General features: G+C 35.0%; 1 protein-coding gene across 1 annotated transcript; it reads left to right on the forward strand.

The window, feature by feature from the left end:
- The first annotated feature begins 384 nt into the window (after window positions 1-384).
- Window positions 385-15,032, forward strand: LOC128173795 (cell surface hyaluronidase-like). The gene is made up of 24 exons (XM_052839464.1): window positions 385-538; window positions 3,919-4,144; window positions 4,334-4,500; window positions 5,109-5,295; window positions 5,430-5,591; window positions 5,777-6,001; window positions 6,110-6,220; window positions 6,420-6,553; window positions 6,663-6,735; window positions 7,080-7,219; window positions 7,419-7,576; window positions 7,746-7,821; window positions 7,950-8,084; window positions 8,404-8,533; window positions 9,139-9,202; window positions 9,333-9,368; window positions 9,483-9,587; window positions 10,660-10,837; window positions 11,568-11,801; window positions 12,176-12,375; window positions 12,863-13,024; window positions 13,202-13,373; window positions 13,480-13,536; window positions 14,742-15,032. The coding sequence occupies exons 1-24, from the start codon at window positions 431-433 to the stop codon at window positions 14,769-14,771; spliced, it is 3,270 nt and encodes a 1,089-aa protein (XP_052695424.1). The 5' UTR covers window positions 385-430; the 3' UTR covers window positions 14,772-15,032.
- Window positions 15,033-17,000: the final 1,968 nt, after the last annotated feature.

Below are 17,000 nucleotides of genomic sequence, written 5' to 3' on the forward strand. Positions count from 1 at the left end.
GATAGAACGAACAGTTTGGAACACTTGTTGTCAATATATTCTAAACTCGTTAAACTCTTTTGATAATAAATATGTTCAAGACTGACGTACATAAAAAAAACTTTGAAAAAATTAGAACACTCGCAGAGAGCAATATACTTAGGGTCCGTCCAATAAACAGAAATTTAAAGTAAATAAATAAGCCATTTGAACCCTAAGTTTTAAACACGAACAATCTTATACAAAACAAATTTCAGGTTGATTTTGATACGTAGAATAACAAGTTGTTGTGAAAACTTTCCTCAGGGGTCAAAGAAGTCGCAAGGCCGACACGCTCCGCTTAAAGATGATAATTGGAAAAAATCAGCTGACGTCACGGGAATCAGAGAGGCGGAACGTTAACGGGTATAAATGTAGCCGGGAAAGGTTGCACGTTAATCAGACGTACAGCATGACAAAGAGACTGGGTACCTTGCTCTGTGGGCTGCTGTTCTGCAGCGCCGCCCTAGCGGAATGTCCCGATGATGCCGCGGATTTGGTGTCATGGACTACACAAATTGTAAGTCTCTTCAAATGCAATGCATCTTTTCTTTTTCTTTTTTTTTTTTTTTGAAATAAAATTAGAGAAAAAATATTTTCACAGGTTTGGGGAGGTTTTTATCTAAAATAAGAGAGGATCCTTTATTTTTAGTTATTGAAAGATGAAATTGTGTTTATTCTGAGGCATTCATAATTAATTATGTTATTTATTGTTTTTGAAGTCATGACGAGCGAAGAGCTCAATTTTTCGTGATTTCATGCTTAACGATTCAATTTTATTAAACGTCTCCAATTTGCCTGAATATTTATGCATTGAAGTGTCTGAGATCTGATAAAACCATTATACACATGCATATCAAAACTATAATGCTTTTTCATGCTTATTTGTTTTAAAATTATTTGGTACGAGAAACTTTTTTCAAATTAACAAAGTTCATAAAAAATCGTTTCTTAATTGAAAAGTGTTCGAAATTGAGCAAAATAAACTCCATTAAACATCATGCCATAGTTTGACCTCAAACGGACCAGCCGCAGGTTTTTTATATAATTACACACACCAATAACTTTGAAAATGAAATTTTAAAATTGACCTTTACGAAACGCAGATTTGAAGATATCTATAACACACAGTTCGTGACTAGGTGCGATATAAGATCTTTGTATGGTTAATTAAATAACAAGATTTGATAGTTTCGACTGTTTATCCGTATTAAGCCATCCAAGACCACCCCCGCACCGATGAAACCGTAAACACAGTTCCCGCTACAGGATACGATATATTTACCTGCATGTTTGTGAGAGATCTTAAACATGATTCGTCATTTTTTTTCTTCTTAAAATGAAATAAACAAAAGAGGAAACAAACTAGTTTAATTTCATTGGATTGAATGAATAGTTCTAGCTTTACATCCTTTTTGCATTAATGTCAGTAAAATATATATGTTCAATGTTTAAAATTCAGTTGAGAAAGATGTTTTTGTTCGTTAGGTTCTGTTTGCTTGTTTCTTTTGGTTCTTTTTTATCTTGTCCCTTTTCTGACCTGCAAAGAATGTATTACGGCAGGCGAATTGGTTGGGTTGGGGGGGGGGGTGAAATAAATCAACGTAAAGGTGAACATATTTGAACATATTATAGGTATGGAAAATTGTTTATATACCTAACAGAAATCTTGACCTCACTGACGCAACATATATATGAAAAAAAAACAAAAATACTATTACTATAGACAGAGTTTATTCATTACTGCTGTGGTGCAATCCATTGTTCTTACACTATAAAAACTTGAATTTGCTTTGGCCGATATTAGTAAACTATGAAGACATAAATATCTTGCATATAGACATAATTTTCCATGTTCAAATGGCATAATTTTCTTGCTGTTGGCATAATTTATGTTTATGTGGGTGGGGGGGGGGGTGTGGAAATACGCCACCATAGTAAACAAGCATCATTCTGATTGCACTAAAGTGTAAGACTGTACCAGTACCTGAAACATTCAAACCAGACAGTCTCGGGTAAATCATCAACTCATAACAAATGAAAAAGGCAGCACATTGGCAACACACATCGAAAAAAAACCCACCTTGAGAAAAATTGCTTCGATATGCAGTAATGTTCTATGTGGAAAATACAAAACTCACAAGTTAATCGTTCTTAATTGTATGTAAATTGTTGATATAATAGCTGAGAATCACTTTGGATCTAATATATTTTATTGTGCTAAACAATGTTAAGATAATCATTTAGTGTATTCAAACGTATCAAGTATTTCGACCAACCGCTGGATATTATTTTTTTCTCAAAGTGAGTTAACACAGACAATATCAATGCACTTTGAAATAAAAAAAAAAAAGTGCGTTGACTTGGTCCCAACCCCCCCCCCCCCCAAAAAAAGGAAAAAAAAATAATTTTTTTTAAAGTATATAACCATTGTTCGAAAGTCTGCTGATCCTTCGTTAGCAACTACTGGCCAGAGATATCGATAAAAATGGGAGAATAGAATTGTTCACAGATCGTGAAATGGTTGTCACGGGGTAGTTTAAAGAATATACTCGACACTTTTGGAAAGTTTTTTTCAAAAGTATGATAATTGTGTGTACATGTACGATTTTACAATTTGAAAACGACTGAAAAAATAGGGCTTTTTTTTTTTTAAATATTTTTTTTTATGGAGGGGCATATTTTCCAATGATCTCATTAGTTGGCGAAGATGAATTTTCAAAATTTGGGGATGAAAGAACGAAAGAACAATCAATGGTCATTGCCGGATCAAACTCGGGATCTGCGAGTTAGGAGTCAAATGCTATATCTACTGCACAACAAACATTGCCAACTACATGGAATCTTGTCGATTTGAATAAGCAATTTCCCAAAATAATTGAATATAAATGATGTGACGCACTATTATAAAGAGCATATGTCAATGGGACCATTATTAACCACAATTAGATTTAAAATGGAAACGGAACAGATAAGCTCTTTTTTTCCCACAGAAATGGCGACATATTTTCGTGAACGCTGATTATTGATGATAACTTTAACAAAAGGTATTTGTAACATAAATGTTAATAAAAATCATTTTAAAAACAGGCTTGTTCATTCGAGTTGATGTGATATCAGAGGAAAGCAACCGTCCAAAAAATTGACACTTTTTAGATAAACAAGTTTAGTTAAATTGTTGTAACGCAGTAATTGGAAAAAAAGGTAAAGGGGTAATGTACCCATAAAGAAACATTAAATAGCTAGCCTTAAATTATGTTAATGTGTTTTCTAAAACCTTTAAAATCAAAAGCCGGTAAAGACATGTGCGAGTGCTCTTCGTCATTTGTATATATTGATAATGTTTCCTACTCTTTTGAACTCTTATAAAGTAGAATGAACAGCTATTGATAAATAATGCTCGAATAAATTTTAGTTTGACATATTTGATATAACCGCAAACGCCAATTTAAAAGTTTTTTGGTTTTTTTTTACGATGATCTTTAAGCATCTTTAAAAGGTAATTTAAATACATAAGAAGAAGCGTGCGTCTGTTAAATAATGTTATTAAATAAAATACACAATTGGCGGTCTCATTTAAAAAAAAATCTATTTAAAAAAGAAAATTGCAATCTTGCGTATTTCGACGTACACATGTAAATGCTTAAAATACCACTCCATTTCTCTTTTCATTTTTAAAGCGACCTTTTTTATATTAAAAGATGTCTTCGTACATTATTTGATTTGATTTTTTATTTAACTGTTTTACCAGATAAATGCATCCAATATGTTCTTTAACTTTATCAATACTTTAGATCTATGTTTAGAGCGACTTTAGAAAATGACAATAAAATGTTTTGTCTGAAATTCTTAATTGACATTAGTTATTGGTACATTCTTACATAAAATCTACTCGTTTAGGGAACGACCTCTCCCCAAGACGAAATAACGATCTCCAGCCCCGTGCTCCTGGACACGTCCGTGGAACTGTTCGGACTGACCATCGCTTCCGGTGGCCGTCTGGTATGGAGCAGAGCCGGCGATTACGGAATGAGGTCGCACTATATCAAAATTCAAAATGGCGGAGAACTACATATCGGGAGCCCGACTTGTAGATTCGGCAAGAAAGCACGAATCACTCTATTGGGTAAATATCTCATAACTAAAATATACATGTACATGAATGCTTTTTTTTAAAGAAAAGAATCATTTTTTTAAAGAAAGACTAATAAAACTTAATTTGTGACACGTGTTGTTTATAATCCCGTCAAGCATTTCATTATAATTCTATTTAGAAACGGGGTTTTGAATAATTAAGATGTATTCGTTCATGAAGGTGAACCCGATGAGAAACTGAACATTCCTGGCTTTGGAGAGAAGTTCCTTGGAGTAGAGGCAGGAGGAGTCCTAAACCTATACGGAAGGGAGAAGTTATCGTGGACAAAGTTGACTAAGCACGTTCCTAAGTTTGATGAAGCCACGGCCGAGATCTTTAATCATAAGGTTAGATTGCTTATCAGTATTTAAACAATAAAATGCTCTCTTTGGTGATTCCTTCGGAATATGAATGTGGCGACTTTGCAAGAAAAAATACATAATATGCGTTATCGGGTTATGTAAAAAAAAAAAACTCTGCAATGATCGCTAACTTCATGACCCACATGAATCATCAAAGAAAACATTTTATTGTTTTTTTTACACCTCTTTTTTAACAAATTATGAAACTTATTGTAGAAACTAAGTAAAATTCACTAAAATACTGTTAATGTACATAAGCTCAAATAAACATCCTAATCGTCTCCTATGGGAATTTGAGTCTGACATTATCATGATTATTTCATGCAGTGCGTGATTTTTCTTAGAGCGCTGTAGGTTTCGACCAATCGAAAAACGGGGATTGTAGATTTCTGTTTCTACAGCGCTATGAATTAACTAAAGTTTAGAAATAGAGGAAATCATACTCGGTATATGTAAATAAACCTATAAATATTATTAAGACAAAGATTATATATAAGTCGTGTGTAATCATTTAATGACCAGATGAGAGAGAGATAGAGAGAGAGAGAGTTTTTACTGCTTTATTGAATGGATATTATACCTGATTTTTGCAGGACTCGGGAGATATTGAAAGGGGACATGGTATTTATATCTACCATTTCAGGGAAGATTTTCCCGCCGACTTTGATATTGAAAAAGACCCAGGAATAGTTTATGTAAACCGTATACACAAGTCATTGAAATCCTGGAACCAAGATAACATCAATACAGCCATTAGCGAACTTGCCACTTTCTTGAACAGTAAGTTTTTCAAATTTGTTCTCTCCCGAGGCGTTTATGAAAACATGATTTTTAGGTCAGAAGGACTTTGAAAATCCATGATCATTTGTGCTTCGCATCACAGCCAATATAGTTTCTGACCGTTAACTTTTCAGACATACCTGTTGGTGATATTTTTGTTCTTGCAACACAAAGAGATTACAAACGGGAGGACCGAGATTACACCACCTTGTTTGACGCCTTTGATCTTGTAGCACCAGTCAATTCCCTTAGAAACGTTCAGCCGGACGATGCTTACGTTGCTTTGGGCAAAAAAGGTATGATTGTACACTACTACGTGATAGAAAGGTATGATTGTACACTACTACGTGATAGAAAGGTATGATTGTACACTACTACGTGATAAAAAGGTATGATTGTACACTACTACGTGATAGAAAGCTCAACTTGATCAAATTTGCTCTGCTCTAAAACTTTCAAGCGATGTGAAATACCATTTTAGGAGACCAGGCGAGCTTTAAAGAGGATATGGATTCCACAATTGGACCCGATAACAGAACGGAAGCACTTTTGGTTTACAGCGATGACTCCCGGGAGCGTGAGTTAGTTGTAAGCACATATAATGGACTGGAGTCATGGCAAGGGAGCCTTGGGTTGTTTGTGTTCAACACTCTGTTAACCCGGCCCATCATCTCCGTAGTCGATAATGTGAACTCATGGAAAACCGGTAAGCTACAATTATAGCTCTCCAGCAACTGTCGCATCCCTTTTCAGTCTTCTATGTTTATACCTGTGTATTTATCTATGTTGACTGGTGGTCCATTTTGAATTCCAGGTGACAAGATCTTCGTGGCGTCCACGGATTACGACTGGAGGCAGGTTGAGGAGTTTGAAGTCATTCCTTGTAACAACGTCATCTGTTCATCAAACACCGTCAGACTGAACCGTGAGTCTCCTAAAGTACTTAAAAGAAAATAAACTTCCAAAATCAAAACAAAATATATAAACTGGTGTATTCTTCTTTTATTCACATTCAAACCATTTTAAATTATAAATAAAGTACCATACCATTCTGAAAGTTGCCGATGCAAGATCGGGTGTTAAAAATTCGATGCAAACTGACCGTTTTCCTAAAACATTTTCAGATCCATTCGAATACGACCACTACGGAGAGATCTACAACCGGGTAGACATGAGGGCAGAGGTGGGGCTAATGACCCGACACATTCTTATTGACGCTGAGGTGTCTGAGGGAAACAGCAATGGTGGACACGTAAAGGTACAGAACACAACAGCAACCCATACGATTTTTTTTACATATTTTTTTTTTTTGCAAACTTCAAAGATGCCGTTTCTTCAGTGTTTCTTATTGTGAATGTTGTTTATAGTTTTTGCATGGATTCAAAGATGTCCAGGTTGACGGAGTAGAATTGACGAATCTGGGACAGCCTTTGATACTAGGTAAGCTACTATGATAATTAAAAATTAAAAATTGGTCTTAATACTTTTAATGTTTGAAAATCAAATTGTTTAACTGATTTAGGGTCAGTAATTCGTCTTTTATTCGCGTGAACCTTCTGTGAAGTTCGTGAGATCCTTGTCGACGCGAACAAGACCTCCAGGGTATTGTTTGGTCATCGGCGTAGTCTCAGCCGCGAAAATTAGTTGCCACTAACCTTAAATCGCGAAATCTTGTAATGGCGAATGAAAGTTTGTTCACAGTCTATTTTTTACTGAAAAGCACTGGAATCATGTTCAAAAGTACTTTTATCTAATATCAAGCATTGATGATTTGACCCCTGTAGGTAGATACCCGCTCCACTACCACATGTGTGAGGATCTGTCGGACACATCCGTGTACCCCACACAGTCCGTGCTCCGGAAAAACTCCATCCACCACACTCAGTTCCGGTGTGTCACTATTCACGGAACACACAGCGCCAGGGTAAATTATCTTACTTTAAATATTGGCCAGCAGTTTGGTCAGTAACTAGTATCCAAAAATTAAATGTTGGTTACGCCTTCCACGATAGATGTATTTGAGGAAATACAGAAACGGTTACAGTGTTTTTAGTGCTATATACAGATCACAAGTTTGGCAAACTATGGTAACGTTAGTTAATAATATAATTGATTTTCTGTAGCTGATTGATAACGTCTGCTACGATTCCGTCGGCCACGGGTTCTTCTTGGAAGATGGAGGAGAGAAGAATACGTACTTCCGGGGAAATCTTGGCCTAGGTCAGAGACGGTTTGTTGGGACGACCGTTCTTGATGTGACCGGGGCTATCCCCACAGACACGTGAGTTCAACAGAACTCTTTTATATATCACAGAATAGAATTCCTTTAATTTCATACCGGACGAAGATAATAGCCTATTTTGTTTTTACAAATATTGAAACAAAAATTCTCTGTCAAACTTTTTTTTTAAAATTTAAATTCAAATTTTTTATTTTCATTTTGTTTTTAGATCGAAAGGTCCTGCCACGTTTTGGATCACTAATCCTCTAACCACAGTCCTAAACAACGCTGCAGCCGGGGGAGAGGTAATATTACCGCAAAAGATGTTGATTAAAAAAAAATTCCTTATCTCTCATTAATAGTTGTTGAGGATTAAAAATCGCCGGTCAAAGTCTTACTCTGTGAAAGACTCACCGTTCTGTTCTACTTTTAGGGTGTTGGTATGTGGTTTGTGTATCCAGATCTCCCCACGGGACCCTCCAGAGCCCGGAACTTTATGCAGGACAAGGAGGCCCGCCATACCAAGATCACACTGTACAAAAACAACGTCCACCATTCTTACGTCAGGGTAGGGCACCATGCTGTATTTTAAACCCTTTTCAGGCTATGAGCTTAAAAAAAAAATGAAGAAAATTATGAACAATTTTTGGGCAGTGTATTTTGGGCAGTGTTTAACGTATGCTACATGTACAATGTGTATATATATAGTTATAACTGCTAGTATTTCTACATTTTCCAATATATACATAAAGAATGGTCAATTTTATTTTCAAATACGTGTTATCAATACTTTATAACATAAGAGTTAAAAATTTTGTTTATTCATTTATAGACTGTTAATTTGGTAACAAAAATAAGTATTTCTATCGGCATTTGTCCTGTTACAGGCTGGTCTGTTTGTTGACAACATCGAGCACGATGATTTAACTGTCTCCGACTACAACAAATACAACCCCAAACAGAACCCCTTGGATCCCTCATCGGCCCCCGTTCCCGCCGTGTTCGAAAGAGTCACGGGTAAGCACAATGTACATTATACTTCGAAACATCCTTGTTAATGAAGGTATTGTGCAATCAAACACCGGTATATAGTTAGAACCATTTTAACAAGAGCTTGAACTTTGGGCAGAACGTGATAAACTCCGATTTGATGAAGGCGGGGTCTTCTAATGGATAACTGTCCAGTCATTGGCTAATAGATATGCATACATTTCAAACGCAATGACACTCGTCCGACTTCATCCAGGGATGTATATTTGGCTGAAACACGTCAGTTTCACATAGCAGAGCAACGCTTTTGACAGTCTATATGAGAATTAATGAGATTCTCTTAGCGAATAAGAAGAAAGAGGGTCAATGTTTGACAGCTTGCTTTGATGAACAAACAAAATAAAACTTCCAACCGAAAGTCCAAGCTCTTGTTAAAAAGGTTCTATCAATATTTAGATCAGTTTTTCATCGATATAATTTTGTATTAAATTTTGTCCACTACTTTACAATTTTAAAGTCGTCACTTCTTTAATTACTTACCTACTACTAGGTTTAGTTTAAAATATACTATAAAATAACGCCCGTGGGTCAATCCACTTATACTTGAACTACATCAACTTTAATGTTTTCAGCTTACAAGAACAAAGCTCAAAATATCTGGGTCCGTGGAACCCCCATCATTGTGAGAGAGTCCTCGTAAGTGATCTTCTATGTGGAGTTTCAGCCGATTTGGTCCCCAAGTTCACAATGATGTAAATGGCTTTTGATTCAATATATGTATCATTATATTGTTTTTGTCTTTGACTTCGTATGTCTTTTCTTCCAGATTTGCAGACAGTAAGATTGGAGCAACCGTCATCAGGTAATTTAATAATCTTTTCAATGGATTTTATGAAGATTATGCATAATAATTACCTGATAAGGTACAGATACACACAATGCAGTATTGTATATCAAGCTTTTGATTGTTTTCCAGAGAACAAGATATTTGGGTGGAGTTTATCAACAATGTGGTGATTGGGTACTCCGACAATCTCGGGAAACCAAACACAGGCTACACTCGCTCCTACCCGTCCACCCCGTAAGTCAAATGTCCAATTGGAATTTTGGGTTGTGTGGTTATTGAATTTTCTCTCCCCTTCCGGTCCTCATTTTTATTAACAAACTATAACATGGGCATTTATAAAGGTGTCATGTTGTAAATTTTGAATTTACTGGGTGGGTGTAAATACAAAATTTACAACATGACAACTGTTGTCATGTTGTAAATTTTGTATTTACACCCACCCAGTAAATTCAAAATTTACAACATGACAAAGGTACAACGAGTTCCTTAATTCAAGAGGTTTAAATTATTCTTTCTAATGTCATGGAAAGAAGATGGGTGGATAAGGCGTGTAAAATGCCCATACGCGGTCGGACAGGCTACTAAAAAATTAAAGTATCAACAAATCTGATGGGTTTTTTTAAAATCATTTAAAACAATATATATTTAACGAATCATTGATTTGTAACCTGTAGGTATGTTCAATACTTGGAATATGTTGACTCAAAGAGGCGTATACGTATCAAAACCTGCAAATATTGTCATTTTTTAGAACTTCAGGCATTTTCTTTTATAGAGTGGGTCTGTGCTCCATATTTTTCTCATAGTCTAATTAAGGTTTAATGGAAAACAAACCGATTTCAATCAAGAAAAACGTGGAGAGATGACCCACTATACATTAAAAATATCATTTTGTATCCCAACAACTGAACGTATTGAAAAAAATAATACAAGTCCGGTAATTCGTGACCTTAGTCACACATAATATTTAAAAAGGCGCCTTTGTTGTGTCTGAAATGGCTCAGTGGTTAGAGTACCTGGCATAAGCTAACCGTATATATTTAGGGTTTTTATGTTACGGGTTCGATACCACCAAAATTTCCGACAATATTTTTTTTTCTTATTTTTTGTTAAATATATTAAAAACTGACTATAGTTAGAGATTTTTCTTTTGCAAAGTTGTATTATAATATATTTGAATAGATTTAATTGGGGAAAAATAAATTTAAAATTGTATTTCACTACTAAACCGAATGGGCATTTGCGCCATCTTATTCCCCCATCTTCAAATTTTGCAAATACTTGTAAACTTTATTTGATTTTTCAGATCAAGAGATGTTGTGGGGTTCAGGTTTAACAAAGGACCTGTTTTCGTCAAAAACACCTGGTTCCACGATTTTGTGTCAACAGACATCCACAGATCTGCAGCGATGTCCAACACCGAATGTTTCAGCCATATGAATCCGCAAAACCAAGTGGAAAATGTTCTCTTCAGCTTTGCTGATGTAAATACATCTTCATCATATTACATTTATTTAAGTATAAAAAACATGCTTTAATTCTTTTTAGAAAGCAGGTAAAAATATCACAGAATGCAATGACTATATTCATATAAAACATTATAACAAATAGAAAACAGTTTCTCGGCGCTTGCAACATGAAAAGAAATTTGGTATATACGTTTGTAAGTAAACAGGTGGCTTTTATTACCTGAAGGTAACCCATATAAATAAGCTTTTTTTCAATAGACCAATCGTATTTATTATTATACTAATGACAAAAATAGTTATTTGAATTCTAACAAGATCGATTTTATAATTTGTATTTATTTGAAATACATATACATTTAATTTTTTTAAATGTGCGTTAACAAATTATTTAAGTGTTGATTATTTCAAACGAATCTTTGTACTGTAGAAAAAAACTACTTGTAAATTGTATCAAAGGGATAATTATTCTAAAACGTGTGTTTCATAGATCAGTCGGGAACTCAAGATAAGTCTCCAATGTGCTATAACTGCATGCCCATAGGCAAACTTGCTGAATTTTTCTTCTTCTCATGGATAATACATTCCCTATTCCGATTACTAGTAGTTCCTTTACAATTTGTTAAAAAAAAAAGAATAACTAAATTTTACAGTACAATATCCCTGGATATCAATTGTATAAATCTACCCATGCTTGTTACATCACTGATACTACTTTTAACTTTGTTTTTACTTTTAACTATAACAGGGACCCGGCAACCGTTTCCTGTTCCGGGAGTGTGTAAGTGAAAGTACCACTACCGCTAATACAGAGAGAGAGGAGGACAGTCTGTTTATGCTGAAGGACATCGGGAACGGCTTGACGGGACACTCAACAACAAAGTCTGTCACTCTGGTGAAGAACACTCCGTTCCTCGTCACCAGCCAATGTAGAGTTAGAGATTCCTGGAATGTCGCTTACTGCCCCTATAACTATGGAGAGGTACATTAAAAAATTTAAATTGTAATTGTTCATGCATATTGAAGTAACAGCCATTATTCACTTATTGTGATTAAAATGAAAATTTCTTGTTCACTTTTATCCTTAATCTCATCCCGTCGGAACCCAAGGGTTTTCTATTTGTTACACTGCTTTCAACCCGGTTAAAAGCAGTTGAAAAGATCGAAAATCCGTTTGTTCCGGTGATGGATTACCATGACAAATCAATTACAGCCGACATTAAAGGTCACTAGCTATCAATGCAGTTTTCTCTTGCACAGTTTGAGGATGGATGTTGAAGTGAATTTAAAGATTTACAAATATTTCCATGGCCAAATCTTTTTAGATTGTACATTCTATGCATTTTTTACCCTCAGATTATGGTGTCATTTTCTGATGAGAGAGAAATGAGTGTTTATAGAACAGATGGCGCTTTACCCAAAAGATCTGTTCTGGAGAAAGAGTTTATCGCTATCTTGGGAGAGTCGAACCAAAACCAGAAGAATTTCCAGTATTTAGTCGCCTTCGACGACGGACTGCCACAATCTGTAACATTTAAAGGAGAATCTATAACAAAGTATGGTTATAATATGATCATATCTTATAATTATTTAAGCTGAATTGCGGTATATACGATTGATAAGAAATAAAAAAGTATAGAAAAGGCTCGATACACCTATTGGGAAAACAAGAAAGAACATTTGATTCTTCATGTGCTATACCTTCAGTGTATTTCCCCTATTTTCGATAGATAATACGTTTTTTTAGCTAAGATACAAGTACCGGTAAATCTTTTTCCTTCATATCATTACTGTGTCTATTTTATTGCTAAAGATATCTAAGAGAAATAAAAAAAAATGTTTAACGTTATTTAGAAAGGATTGCATTTTGACAATGCGATTCTCCCAGGAAATAATACACCGCAAATCAGTGTCGAACTATACAGTAGTAAACATCGCACACATTTTAACTGATAGAGCAGTAAATGCTATAATAATTATTTGAAATTAAAAAGAATGATAACTAGTCTGCGCATCACTAACAAATATTTTTGATGACGTCAGGTCGGACTCCGTCATCATGGCCTACTGCGTGCCCAGGGATGCCCTTCTTAGCTTCTGGTATAAAATGGGCAGTACATCGGTACCCACACAACCAGTCTGCTCCCTGGAGGAGATCCAACAAGACACCGAGGGGGGCAAATATTTCTACGACAAGAACGTCGGGTAAGTACAAACATACACGTCTTGAATGAATGCATTGTTACGGAAAGAACAAATCAAAATTTGCATTGTGGTAAGAATACCATTTTGAAAGGTTTTTCGACTGGAAACAAATCGGAGCCTTCCTCAATCAAAAGTCAACAGTCCGTCACATTAGATTCATTTGAGGTTATATTTCAGGGTTGTGTTTTTCAAAATGCTAAACGATGTGGAGTACGCCACTGGAGAGAAAGCGTCCTGTCCCTCGGGTAAATGTGTCCGGGCTGGGGTCAATATACAGTCTGGTACCCTCACGGACAGCGATTGTTACGACCGGTTTATACTGGAGACGTCCTATGTACACGCAGCAGAGGTAAGTTAACAATGAAGTCGTTTCATTTTAAAGAACATGTTATTCTATTTACATGTTATATCATTGACTTATATATTAGTATGGAATGTATCTCTGTCATAAATAGGGAAGCCCCAGCGCTGCGAATGATGTTTTGCTGGCAACAACCCCCCAAGCTCCAGAGGTTAGTATAAAAGAATGAATATTAAAATTGTTCTATCAATACGTTATATGTACTATAGTTTGATGACCCTATGTAACGTAAACCTTGGATAACTCTACATGTATGCAACCATCAGATGACTCGATTGAAAACATTTTGTTTTCACATCACAAGCTATACTCGTATATGTTTATGTTCATTTCTATCTAAGATATCATACAAAAATTTTGTTATTAGAATTTTTACTATTTGTTGATCAAACATCAGTTATACATCTACAACAAACAATTGTTAACAGTTGTGTCTAAAGCACATTCTGTAATGAAATAAACAATTATTAGGCATGGTTTTTGGGAGGAAATATGCTTAGATGAAAACAAAATTTCATTATTGTTGTTCTGCACAAAAACTAACATTGGTAGATAGTTCTTATCGCAAAAAAGCTTTTTACGGTTTTAACCTGATTTATCAAAAAAGTTTCAGAATGATGTAGAATTATTAAACAGTACATTTTATAGCTAAGTGAGTTTCTGAAATCAAAAATTATTTATTTTATTGAGTATTGCTCAACCCGGTAGTAAGCATCATCCGAAACCCAGGGCCAATCTTGAATGCTTATAGTGTAGCTGACCATGGGTTACGGAGGATCACGTTAGTGCCTACATTGGGCGTTATCCGATCGAAGCCTCTCGGGCCTTTCCGACAAATCTCGAAAGAACACCGAACCGGCCGGAGAGACCCGAGAAGCTCCGATTGGGGCTTTATCTTATCTAAATTTTGCAATTATACTTGTTTATTTAACTTTAAAGCAAAATGAGCTGTATTTTCTAGAATTTTATTTTGCTGCAAATACCTGCTAGTATGCTAAGTCAGTATGTAACTTAAACTTTTATGATAAATAAGATTTGAAAAATTCATTAATTTTTTTAAAAGAAAGATTTATCTTCTAAGAAATAAATATATAGCGGTTTAATTTTCGTACAAGACGACAATAATTCAATTTTGCTTCAATTAAGGCTTCTTAACGGCTTTTCCTACCAAAATAAGGCTAACAGAAATTTAAAAAACCATGATATTTTTTGTCATTTTTGTAGAAAATCAGCATGAAAATTGCAGCTCATATTGCTTAACTTGCTTTAATATACATGTTTATTATACTTCAAAATTATACTAAGTATACCACAAGCATGTTAATACAGTTGAATATATTCTATTTTACATTGCAGTTTTTGGGCGCCGGATCTACCTATCCATAGGAATGAACTTTGGCAAGCTTCTTAGAGTTTCTGTGATATTTTCCATTTTGAGGCATTTGAGTTTGCCGACAATTTATGCAAACTTTTCTTTGAAGAAGTGTTTAGTACTTTTTGATAATTAATTTTTTTTTTATTGAAATAATTATAATATTGTATTTCTGATCAAATAGTGAGAATTGTACTTTTATTTTTTACTTTTTTTTTGTAAAAAAAAATGAAATGCGTAATACTTTGTATATAACAATAAAGCATGGTTACAAATATTTGTTTTGAAGATTTGTTTCACACGAGACTGGGATCCGTGTTATTCAATCACGAATAACTATTTTTAAAGTACTGAAGGTTCATAAATACTCATGGACATACAGATTTGGGTATTTAGTGAAAACCACATCTTTCATACTTTGTTAAAGCGCCATTGCAATAGACGAGGGATTTAAAATGCTAAGCTCAAAAACGACTTCTCTAGAAAGTGTGGTACGCGGCATTTCCGACTAGTTTTGCCTATTTTTTTTGAAAACTCTTAAATTGTAAGAAGTGAGTTTTCGATATAGGAGAATGATATGCGTCAATTTCTGTAATTGTAATAGTACTCACAAGAGGCCCATGGGCCACATCGGTCACCTGAGGAACAATAGGTATGATAAAATCAGCTTAATGAAGTCATAATACAATTTTGTACAAACTATCTGCACAATGTAAAATAATACATGTAGATCCTTTATAAATAAAATCAATCCCCCCCTGGAAATATTTATGTTTATAATCATTAGTCCTTTTTCTAACAGGATGATTTTATAGTCATATCTAGCTGCAAAACTGTAGCTCTCCGGGAAAAAAAATATTGACAGACCGGAGAGCTACAGGGCCACCCATTGAAAAAATTGTATATTTATTGCGCAGAAAAACGTGCGCTAGTTTTCGACTATATTTACCTTATTTATACGCAAATTCTGTGAAAACAATTAGTAGCATTAAATTCTTCATGCAATTTACTACTGATATCGTCTCTTCACTTGCCTCGAATAGTCTTTTAAACACCATCACCAGTCCCGTAAATTCATGTGGTGCACTTTGTTTACAATGTACATGTAAAAATGGCGACTATCGATCTCGATGTAAATTCAACATACTTGATTTTCTGAGGTCGGTAGCGTGTTTCGGAGAAAGTCTGAGGCAAATAAAGAGGCGATATCAGTAGTAAATTGCATGAAGAATTTAATGCTACTAATTGTTTTCACATAATTTGCGTATAAATAAGGTAAATCAGTCCAAAACTAGCACACGTTTTTCTGCGCAATAAATATACAATTTTTTCAATGGGTGGCCCTGTAGCTCTCCGGTCTGTCAATATTTTTTCCCCGGAGAGCTACAGTTCTGCAGCTAAGTCATATCACATGTTGAGTATTGCAGTTCTCAAAAAGATCCCTAACAATTGTTTATATTTGGGATATAAACCTACATCAAACTCTGAACCTTCTTGTGAGGCCGAAGAATTGTCATGGGGCCAAAATCTTAACAATTATAAAGAAATAAAGAATCATCTGGCTGATTAGTTTCTGAGAAGAAGATTTTTAAAGATTTACTCTACATATTCTTATGTAAAACTTTGACCCCCCCCCCATCCATTGTGGCCACACCCTACTCTAGGGGGTGTCATTATTTTCACAACTTTGAATCTACACTTCCTGAGGATGCTTCCACACAAGTTTCAGCTCTCCTGGCTGATTAGTTTCTGAGAAGAATATTTTTAAAGATTTACTCTATATATTCCTATGTTAAACTTTGACCCCCTCCCCCCATTGTGGCCCCACCCTACCCCGGGGATCATGATTTTAACAACTTTGAATCTACACTACCTGAGAATGCTTCCACAGAAGCTTCAGCTTTCCTGGTCTTATGGTTTGTGAGAAGAAGATTTTTGAAAATTTCTCGAATTTTTTTTTTATAAATTCCTAATTATCTCCCTTTGCAAAAAGGCGTGATCCTTAATTTTCACACTTTTGATTTCCCTTAGGCTAAGGATGCTTTGTGCCAAGTTTGGTTGAAATTGGCCCAGTGGTTCTTGAAAAGATGTTGAAAATGTGAAAAGTTTACAGACAGACGGACAAACGGACAGACAAGACGGACGACAGACAAAATGTGATCAGAATAGCTCACTTGAGCTTTCAGCTCAGGTGAGCTAAAAATAAAAACTAGTCAATATTTACAAAGTAGTATTCTTACATT

The sequence above is a fragment of the Crassostrea angulata genome, chromosome 1 (assembly GCF_025612915.1).
Source record: "Crassostrea angulata isolate pt1a10 chromosome 1, ASM2561291v2, whole genome shotgun sequence".
NCBI lineage: Eukaryota > Metazoa > Mollusca > Bivalvia > Ostreida > Ostreidae > Magallana > Magallana angulata.

Bases quoted from the DNA above. Each gene is read 5' to 3' on its own strand.
- LOC128173795 (XM_052839464.1), top strand. From the start codon at position 431: ATGACAAAGAGACTGGGTACCTTGCTCTGTGGGCTGCTGTTCTGCAGC. The intron at 9,203-9,332 runs GTAAGTGATCTT...CTTTTCTTCCAG, and splicing joins ATCATTGTGAGAGAGTCCTC to ATTTGCAGACAGTAAGATTG. The intron at 13,374-13,479 runs GTAAGTTAACAA...TGTCATAAATAG, and splicing joins CCTATGTACACGCAGCAGAG to GGAAGCCCCAGCGCTGCGAA.